Consider the following 11,394-nt stretch of genomic DNA (forward strand, 5'->3'; position numbering starts at 1 on the left):
CTCAGAAAAGCACTCAAGACATAGTATATACTCAATAAACTACCAGTACAGGAAAAAAATGAGCCTGAAATAAACTATTACCTTTGGCGCCTTAGCCAATCTCTATGAACTCTATGAATTCGGTGGAAGAAATATTTCAGAGATGATCGAAACCAAAAAATCTTTATATAGTAGTCAGTTCTGTGATGTAAAGGCCCAGCTAAAGGCACTCTCAAACAAGGGTCCTTTTGACCAGGCAGCCATTACCCACGTTCCTCAGATGTTCACTATGGTCAAAGTAGTAAACTCAGTGCCCGAGAATTTACTTTCCCAAGATCTGGCAATTCAATAAATACATTCCTCAGCCCCCACTTCAACATCTCACCTATATCCTCCTGACCTTTAGTAACGTGTAACATTAGGTGAAAAATTGATTTTTGTTGGCTACTTATTTTGCAGCTGAAGAAAAAAAATATACAGTTTAGAGGTGTAAAATATTTTTACATGCAACAAACCTAGCATGACTCTAACCTGTATGCACATTTTAGAGGTACGGGCGTAAATGTCAGTGCCATAATTTGTTATAGGTTTCTGATGACCAGCAATGAAAATGACCACAGATTCTTACAATTCAAACCACTTTTACGTAAATGTGAACTTTCCTAAAACATCCAAAGGAGAAAAATTTCCATCCAAGCTCACAGAGTCCCTTAGAGATACTGATAGCATTGTTCATTGAATTAGGTGTTCCTTGAGAAAAACTCACAAATATTAGTTTCTTTCTCAGTCTATGCTTTGACCTTTATAAAAATGTGCTTCAAAACACCAGTTATTAAAATGAAAGACATATTTTTTAATACCTGAACACTGTCACGTCACATAATCAGTCCTTCTGAAGGTTGTATCTTACATGTCAGTAATACTTCTTTTTTAAAATACAGGCTCAAAGGGTAACAAAGGTCCACAGTCTTGGGAGTTCTACCAGTCTCTATCAGACCAGTAAGCCTGGCCATTTTTATAATTTTAATTTCTGTTCCACACTTTTCCTTCAATCTACTCAGGACTCTCTATTGTTATTCTTCTCAGAGTGGTCACTCTTTGAGCCTGAAACTGATCTCCCCCCTTGACTCAAATAACAGACAGGCCTAGAAGATAAATAATTACACCAAATGTGTACTTAGTCCTTAAAATAAATGACTATACAAGATCACAAGGGCAGCATTTGCCCAGGTATAGAGCCCAGAAAGCAAGAAGAGAGCAGACAGACAGATAAAAGAAACACAGGGAGGAAATGAGAAGAGTACTGCTATATAATAACATGTAGAAGAATAGAATATATAACTTGCTGTAGAATATATAACTGCTATATAACATAAAGTACTGCAATATAATGTGTAGAGTATAATAAGACAAAATGTGTATGAACGGTTGAATGAAAAAACCAAGCTACTCTGCAAACTTTCAGTCAATACAATAAAACATTAGGAGGGAATGTACATTTGATAACTTTACATTAAATTGCTTACTTACCAAACATGAAGTAGAGTTATGAGAAACCATGAATTGAATGTATCAGGAATCTGACACCCTAGAAAATAACAATAAAATATAAACATACGAGGTCTTAAAGGAAGTATATTGATTATATGGCAAATATATGATATGTTCAATTAAAATATCAACAGTTATAGTGTTGTATGCTATAAAAGTGAGTAACAGTAGAACCACAGGACAAGATCATAGGTTGAGAGAACAGTGAATATAGTCAGACAACCAGCCATCTAGTTTCAGTCCTCTTACCACTCTAATCTATGGCCTTGCACAAGTCACTTTTGCCTAAGGTTGTTTTTTCACCCATTAAATGTCATAATTTTTGGTGGTGTAATGTATCAAGGGAGCTCTGGTGGCCTAGTGGTAAGAAGCTGTGCCACAATTCCGATGGCACATGGTTCAAATACACAAGCTGCTCTGCGGGGGAAGTATGGGCAATCTTCTGTGCAATAAACTGACTCTGAAAACCTGCTGGAGCTTCAGGTATGAGTATCATACACAGCAACAACGAATCAAGCTGCTAACCACAAGATTAGCAAATGGAATCGACCAATAAATTGCTCAGTAGGAGAATGATGGTCAGTCTCCTTCTATAAATATCTATAGACTTAGAAACCCAAAGGCGGGTTGCCATGAGTTAGCACCAACTTGGCAGAAGGTATTTCTTTCAGATGAGCTCCACATTTTCTTGATACTTTACTGTGATTCTGTATCTTCATTTCTGGCCCTGAATTCTTTTGACAACCTAGACAGGTATCATCTCATCTACCCTACCTGTTGTTAGTGCAGTCAAGTAAGACTCATAGCAACCCTAAAAGCAACAGATTGAACCCTGCCCTATCCTGTGCCATCCAAACAATTTCTGACACACTAAAGCCCACTCCTGTAGTCACTGTGTCAATTCATCTAATTAAGGGTCTTCCTCACCTTTACCGACTCTCCACCTTTCCAAGCATGATATCCCTCTCCAAGGAATAGCCTTTCTTAGCAACCTGACCAAACTATGTGAGACCAAGTTTTATCATCTTTGCCTCCAAGAAGCACTCTAGCTGCACTCTCTCCAAGACATATCTGTATGTTCTTTTGACAGTTCATGGGATATTCCATATTCTTCTCCAACACCATAGTTCAAAGGCATCAGTTCTTCTTCTGTCATCCTTATTCATAGTCCAGATCTCAGGTGCGTAACAAGTGACTGAAAAGACCATGGTCTGATTCAGGCACACCATAGTCCTCAAACTGACATCCTACTTAGGCATAGTATGTTCCTCAATTAATTTTACCTGAGAACTTTAAGTCCTTCTAGTCTACATATCCTCTTTTAAGATGACCCAATGTGCTGTGAAAATTGCAGTGTATTAAATAAATTTATCCAAAGGAAACAACAAGGAAAAAGAAGTGAGGCTGGAGGGAGTTGGGGCTGAATAAGAAAGCAGACCATATATAATGTAAGAATGCCTTTCATCACTCCAGGAATGACAAAACTGGGCAAGGCTTCTTGGGTTTAAATCCCACAAATCAGGTCAGTGCTCAGACAGACATCCAAGCCTCTTAATTATGAGATCTCTAAGAAAGGACGCTGGCTGGATGAGGGGCCTCTCATTCAAAGTGTTTCCTCTGTTACATGACAGGCAAAAAGCTGCAGCACAAGGACAGAGGGGAAAAAAGAAAATTAATAAGAAATGTGTGCTCTTAATGTAAAAAATCTGTTTTTTATGGCAATGACTTAGGAAAGAAGTGATATATTCTGCTTTTCAGCAATCCGTGAAGTACATATTTTACTAGATGATAACAAGTAGAGGTCATCAGAAGATAGATATAGGGCAGGACCCTTGTAAGGTACAGCTTTAAAAAAAAGTTGTCACTGAATCCATTCTGACCTGTGGTGACTCTATGCATGTCAGAACTTCATTCCTCAGGAGTTTCATGCTCTGATCTTTCAGACAAAGTATCAAATCTTGGCTGTGGTCTTCCAGAAACAAACCTTTATTCTCCAGTGCCTCTGAGTAGGCTAGAACCACCAACCTTTTGTTTAACCATTTGCACCACCCAGAGACTCTAAGGTTCACAAACACCACCAATGATAGGAAGAATGTAATTCACTATGGATTTATTATGCACTAGGCACTATATAATTAGTGCTTTACATTCATTAGCCAGTGAACTCTATCAGCATTCTTATGAGGCAACACTTCCCAACCCATTTCACAAGTGAGAAAATTGACTTCTAAAGAGATCAAGAAAATGGCTCAATTTCACATAGCTATGAAATTAAAAACTATGATGAATGTAAATGTATTTCTTTTCAGACACTATGTTCTTTCCTCCCCCTTGTTGTATACCTTCAAATAGGATCCGACTGGCACAGGAGGAGATTACCCTTCCTTCTCCAGCAGAAGATCTGATAGATTTGAACCACGCAAAAAAGCAACATCTTTCTGTTGTGGTGGTGGTGATGGTGGTGGTGCACCCTCAAATCAGATCCAACTGGCACAGGAAGATATTGCCCCTCCTTCTCCAGCAGAGCATCTGGTAGATTCAAACTGCACACCTTTGGGACTGCAGCACAGCTTCTTGCCACTAAGTCACCAGAGCTTCCACAGACACATGTTCTTAATCACTACAGTATTAGTATCAGAAATTAACATTCACTAAATGCCCACAAGAGAGGTCAAATACACTGCTCAGAAAACTGTAAACTCAATGCCACTGAGCTGGCCTGGACTAACGGTGACCACTCATCAGATTTCTAAAGCTGTAAATTTCCCCCCTCTTGTTGTGTACCTTCAAATTAGATCTGACTGGCACAGGAGATTTCCCCTCCTTCTCCAGCAGAGCACCTGGTGGATTGGAACCGTGCACTTTTGAGATTGCAGTGCAGCTTCTTTCTACTAGGCCACCAGAGCTCCCTAAAGCTGTAATTTTTTTTTAAGGCTGTGAATTTTAATAGGACAGACTACCCATCTTTCTCTCAAGGAACTGTTGGTGGATTTGAACCACTGAAGACACTTGGCCTTTGATTAATAGTATTAACATGCTGTGGACAAGCCTTTGAGCTGTGGTGCTGGAGAAGCATATTGGATGTGTCATGGACTGCTAAGAAAACGAACAGGTTCATCCTGAAGAGGGTTAAACTGGGCTGCTCCTTGAAGGCAAGGATTCTGAAGCTTCGTCTGACATACTTTGGACATGTTGCAAGGAGGGACCAGTCATGCTTGGAAGGTTGGAGGGGACAGCGCAGGAGAGGAAAACCCTCTATGAGGTGGACTGATTCAGTGACTAGAGTGTGGGAGTGGGTGTGTCAGACACAGTGAGATTGGTAAAGGACAGAGCAGTGTTTAGGACTGTTGCACATAGGGTCACTATGAGTTGCAGGTGACTCAACATCACATAACAACAACAACATGGAAAAGCCACCAGAGCTCCTCTAGGTCTACCGCTCACCATGTTAATACATTATCTCACTTAACCTTCTCTTTAACCCTAGAGGCAAGCATTATAATTTCCATTTTAGAGGCAGGAAAGCAGGCTAAATAATCTGCCAGTGGCCACAATATTAACAAACTATTAGCAGTGCTAGGGTTTGAATCCAGGTCTGTCACAAAGTGACACTGAAATACTATGGTAAGCTTACTGGGTGGTGCCCAGCAGCTGTCAAGTGGACTTCCTCTCAGAGCCCAGCAGGAGGGAGGTGAAGACTGGCCTGGCCAGCTGTACAGCTATTAAGACACATGCCATCTGAGAGGAGGCCAACCACCCTCCGCCTAGAACAAGAATAGCCATGAGAAACTCTCAAGCCCGGATACCAAAGTTGGGTCTTTTTTGGATGCTATAACAAAACATTAAAAAGAAAAGTTTTCTTGGAAGTCTGTCTTTCAATTTGGAAAATGAAATTTGGCTGCTTCTAAAGGACAATCTGTTCAATTGCTACCTCTACATCAAAGATTCTCAGCAGCCTCCAGAAGCTTTTCCAATTTTCTCAGAGAGGGAATTAGTTCTTGGGCTGGAAAGCACGGACAGACCAGCAGCTGGACTTGGGTAACAACTTAGGGCTGAGGATGGGAAAAGAGTTGGAATATGATTAAGTCCTTCTACTCAACAGGGTCAAGACAGAAATTCACAGGGTTTTGTTGCTGTGTGCTGTCTAGTCAATTCTGACTTTCGATGATCCTATAGAACACAGAGTAGAACTTTCTCATATGGTTTCCAGGCTGTAACCTTTATGCAAGTAGACTGCTACATCTTTCGTCCATGAACATATGGCAGTTTAAAACTGTCAAATAGTAGAAGAACACTTTCCTGGTAGACCACCAGGGTTCTTTACCTACAGAAGTCATGCCCTAAAAACAAGACCACTGAATACTGACTGTAAGATATGCAAAAATAAAACAAATTATTCAGATCAATGAAATGTGTCTAAACACTCTAAAGGTAAAACCTGCAACAAGACCTTCTGTTATGATCATGCCACTAATTCAATGCACACACGCTTGGCATATATTTTCTGATACTACTAGAAACTTTCCTTAGAGAGAGAAAATTGATAAAACAGAATTCATTCCTGTTGTTTGAAAGGTAGTAGTATCAACATAGTTTCATAATTCAGGTTTTGGATTCAGATTGTCTAATTCAAAATCTTGACTACTACTTTAACCACTATGTTACTCTGGATAAAGTTACTTAGCACCTCAGGGCCTCAGCTTTCTTCTCTAGGAAAGTGGGAATAACAAAAAGAACTAACCTTATAAGGCTTTTTAGGATTAAGTAAGATAAAGTCTGTAAAATGTTTGCCATCCATCTTACGGAAGCCTGTCTAAGACTTTAATAGATTTAACGTTTGTCAAAGTTCCTCTGTGAGTTAAATTCATTTTTAAATAACCTTTCTGAAGGGAAGGTGAGATGATGACAATAGCCAGCTACTGGAGGCTCTCTACGCTTTTAGAAAATTAGCAAACTTCAGGACTAGAAAGTCAAGCTCTGTTGTTGTTGTTGTTGTTGTTGTTGTTGTTGTGTGCCGTCGAGTCGCTTGCGACTCATAGCGACCCTATGTACAACAGCCCTAAACTCTGCTCTGTCCTGTGCCACAACAGCCCTAAACTCTGCTCTGTCCTGTGCTAATCGCACTGTCACTGACACTCCCATCCCGATTATCCCAGTCACTGAATCAATCCACCTCACAGAGGGCCTTCCCCTCCTGTGCTGTCCCTCCACCCTCCCAAGCATGATGTCCCTCTCCAAGGACCGGTCTCTCCTCACAACATGTCCAAAGTATGTTAGACGGAGCCTCAGAATCCTTGCCTCCAAGAAGCCACCCAGTTTAACCCTTTCCAGGGTGAAATCTGTTTGTTTACCTAGCAGTCCATGGTATTCTCAATACTCTTCTCCAGCACCACAGCTCATAGGCATCAATTCTCCTTCTACCCTCCTTGGTCATTGTCCAACTCTCTGATGCATAACAAGTGACTGCGAAGACCATGGCCTGTATCAAACGCACCTTAGTCTCCAGAGAGACACCACTGCCCTGGTGCCAAGAGTGTTGACTGTGGAGCCAAACAAACTAAAGCTCAATCTCTTCACCATCCATCCTGATGCTGCCAATTGGTCCAGTGGTGAGAATCTTTGTCTTCTTGACATTGAGCCTCAATCCATATTGTAGGCTGCAGTCCTTGACCCTCTGCAGCAGGTGCTTCAGGTCCTCCTCAGTTTCAGCAAGCAGGGTTGTGTCATCCGCATAACGCAGATTGTTGATAAATCGTCCACCAATCTTGACCCCACTTTTCTCCTCATAGAGCCCAGCCTCCCGGATAATCTGTTCTGCATATAGGTTGAAAAGGTATGGAGATAGGATGCATCCCTGGCGTACACCCTTCCCAATTTTGAACCATGCAGTGTTCCCTTGCTCTGTTCTGACGACTGCCTCCTGGTCCAAGTATAAGTTTCACATTAGAACGATCAAGTGTTCTGGGATTCCCATTCTTCTCAGAGTCAGCCACAGTTTGTTATGATCTACACAGTCAAATGCCTTTGCATAGTCAATGAAACACAGATAGACATTCCTCTGGTATTCTCTGCTTTCAGCTAAGATCCATCTAACATCAGCTACAATATCCCTAGTACCACGACCCCTTCTAAAACCAGCCTGGACTTCTGGTAGTTCTCTGCTGATGTGCTGTTCCGGTCGTTTTTGGATGATCTTCAGTAAAATCTTGCTTTCTTGTGAAATCAGTGAGTCAAGCTCTAGAATACCAAAAATCCAAGTAAGCAATGGTCATTTTAAAAGTGTTATTTTGGACAAGCTCTGGTGGCCTAGTGGCAAGAAGCTGCACTACAATCTCAGAGGTGTGTGGTTTGAATCCACCAGATGCTCTGCTGGAGAAGGAGGAACAATCTCCTCCTGTACCAGTCAGATCTGATTTGACAGTACACACAAAAAATAATGAAATAAAACAAAAATTTTTTTTAAAGTGTTATTTTGGAAAGAACATATATATATTCTCTTCCCTTACCGCTAATCAGTCTGGTTTCTTCTTTAGATTTCAAGACGTGGCAAAATTTGTCTCGTTATACTTTTTTTGCCTCTAAATGGTACTTTCAGGATTGGTTCCTTTTATTTACTAACTTTAGTTTGAAACTACTGTAACTTGATTTTAAAATTTAATTCACTCAAAAAAGACAAAGACCAAAATGGAGCTTAATGCAAATAAATGTGCTATAAATTTTAAATGCCAAGTTCCAAACTGAGGCTTAGAAAATCTGAACTAACAGTGTTGTCACAAAACAATAAAGAGAAATGCAAATTCTCATGGATGTCAGACTTTTTGGAGCCATGGCACATTGATGAGCCCCCAAAATATGTCCTGAGCTCATCTTTAACCTTTGAACAAAAATAACCCCTTGAAGTCTTCATAAAGTCAAACAATAGTTTAGCGTAACTAGTAAAAATGTTCTGTCTTGAGTATTATCTTATTTAAGAACTATCTCTATAGGATTAAAATAATAACAGTAACTCAATAGATTCACTATCTTAGGGACTGTGAATTTATGTTAATGAGGAAGGAATAACTAAGAAAATAAGTGTCAGGATGGTTGTACAACTCAAAGAATAAAATCCATTATGCTCTGCTGGAGAAAGAGGGGCAATCTCCTCCTGTACCAATCAGATCCGATTTGACGGTACTCACAAAAAAAATAATTAAAAAAAAATCCATTAATATTGTATGCAGAAACTATTTAATAGGTAAATGTTTTTTTGTTTTCTTAAGAATTTTATTATTATTTGTATGCGTGTGTACCGTCAAATCGGATCTGACTGGTACAGGAGATTATCCCTTATTCTCCAGCAGAGCATCTGGTGGATTCGAACCACACACCTCTGTTGCAGTGCAGCTTTTTGCCACTAGGCCACCAGAACTCGCCAAAAAGTTTTGTTGTACATACTGAAAAATTTACTGTCTCCTTAAAAAACTGTTTTGAAGGACAAGACTATGACCGTGCTCACTGAGATACATGTGAGCTGATAAATGTAATTAAAAGATTACAATCCTAATAGAACAACTTATAGATATATTTTTATTTAAGAAATATTAAATTAGATAACAACTTCTAATATGCAGTGATTAAGTGGGTTTTGATATTCATTCACAGGCAATAGGTTATTGTAGGAAAACTGATTTGAAGCCAGACAACACAGGCTTGAGTTTAGCTAGGCAACTCTGGAGTAGTCACAAAGTCTCTTTATGCCTCAATTATTTGTGAAAACAAAACAAAATTAAAATAATAATACAAGTCCTTCTTATCCCACAGGTTTTATGACTAAATATATACTAAATAAGATAAATGTCAAAGTACACTATGGAAATATGAATTATTGGTGTGCATAACAACAAGAAAAGAACAAGGAAAAACTAGCTTCTAATACTGTTATTTCTTCCTCAAGTAGAGGAAGGATATTTTCTCTTTCAGACTTCTTTCTCCTAAACCAAGGAATTGTTATATGTTAAACAAAGAAAACAAAAATTTTCTTTCCTAGTGATGAATAAATATTAAATGTTGTTATGTGCCGTAAGTCACCTGTAATTCATAGGAAACCTATGTACAACAGCGCTAAACCCTGCTCTATCCTGTGCCAATCTTATTGTCTCTGACACACCTACCCCCCATTACCCTAGTCACTGACTCAATCCATCTCATCTCTGGTCTTCCTCTCTTGCGCTGTCCCTCCACCCTCCCAAGCATGACATCCCTCTCCAAGGACTGATCTTGCTTTGCAACAGGTCCAAAGTATGTCAGACAAAGCTTCAGAATCCTTGCCTCCAAGGAGCAGCCTGGTTTCACCCTATCTAGGATAAACTTGTTTGTTCTCCTAGAAGTCCATGGTATATTCAAAATATGAAATAGGCAACAATTTAAATCAGAATTTGAAGTTTCTAATAACATATTATCAATCTGTTGAAATAGTGAAGTGGACAAAACAACTTTTAATTGGTTTATAAAAATAGTTATTAAATAGTCAAAACAGAGACATCTGGCTTTCTTGTTATTTAACATAGCTATATCTGTATGCAGAACAAATCATTTGGGAAGCAGGGCTTTATGAGGAGGAGTATGGCATCAAGATTGGAGGAAGACTCCTTAACAATCTACGATATGCAGATAACACAACCTTGCTTGCTGAAACTGAAGAAGACCTGAAGCACTTGCTACAAAAGGTAAAGGACTGTAGTCAGCAATATGGATTCAAGCTCAACATGAAGAAGACAAAGATTCTCACCACTGGGCCAACTGGCAGCACCATATTAGATGGAGAAGAGATTGATGAAGAAGAGCAATTACAGCTTGCTCAGATCCAAAATCAACACTTAACACCAGCAGTCAGGAAATCAAAAGACAAACTGCATTGGGAAAATCTGCTCTTATGGACCTCTCTCCAGAGTGCCCAAGAGCAACGATGTCAGTCTAGATACAAAGGTGCACCTAATAATCCAGGCCATGGTCCTCTCAATAACTTGTGATGTGTCAGAGAGTTGAACAATGACTTAGGATGACAGAAGAAGAACAGATGCTTTCGAGTTGTGGCACTGAAGAGTCTTGAACATACCACGGACTACCAAGAAAACAAATAGGTCTGTCTTGGAGAGGGTGAAAATAAATCTCTCCTTGGAGGTTAGGATTTTGAAGGTCTGCCTCACTTATTTTGGGCATGTGGCCAGGAGAAATAAGTCCTTGAAGAAGGACATCATGCTTGGAGGGGTGGACGGACAGCACAGGAGAAGAAGACCCTGGAAGAGATGGGTTGATACAGTAAGTCGGACAATGGTGGTTAGTTTGTCAGAATCAGAGACTGGCCCAGGAAAGGGAAGGGTTTAGAGCCGCTGTACACAGGATCGCTATGTACACTGTAGGCAACTCAATGGCACATAACAACAATAATATAGTATAACAGGTTTGGAAGCAGGAGTGGCATCCACTTCCTAAATAACATGCCTCCAGAAATTCTATGAACTTTGACAAATGTTGATAGTTGTAAAGGGGCTTCAGGCCTTTAGTTCATAGGGTTGCTATGAGTTGTGCTTGACTTGAAGGCATCAACAACAACATATAAAAATATTTATTTATGCAGAAAAATATCCAGAGTATATAAAAGTTAGGTATTTGTCCTTTGTAAAAAAATAATAGCTGTTTATCACAGAACAAACAGCACATATATATTTCCTTCCAAAATCCATGATTGGAAATTGCTTAAAGTCACCCAAAGATTTTTACAAGTATGTGCTATAATTAACGTCAGTAATAACGAAAACTGTTTATATTATTAAAAACTAATATTGTGTTTCTACTACCACTTATTCATGGTGGCTTAAAACA

The 11,394-nt window shown here is 39.5% G+C and overlaps 1 protein-coding gene across 1 annotated transcript in view; it reads right to left on the minus strand.

The window, feature by feature from the left end:
* LOC102873162 (ubiquinol-cytochrome-c reductase complex assembly factor 1-like) overlaps positions 1–11,394 on the minus strand; it is a 129,336-nt gene that overhangs the window by 65,786 nt on the left and 52,156 nt on the right. The window contains exon 4 of the mRNA XM_006881476.1: positions 1,510–1,567. Coding sequence (XP_006881538.1) covers positions 1,510–1,567 — 58 coding nt within the window. The remainder of the gene's footprint in view (positions 1–1,509; positions 1,568–11,394) is intronic.

This window comes from Elephantulus edwardii, unplaced genomic scaffold, assembly GCF_000299155.1.
Source record: "Elephantulus edwardii isolate Elephantulus edwardi_28Jun2011 unplaced genomic scaffold, EleEdw1.0 scaffold00015, whole genome shotgun sequence".
NCBI lineage: Eukaryota > Metazoa > Chordata > Mammalia > Macroscelidea > Macroscelididae > Elephantulus > Elephantulus edwardii.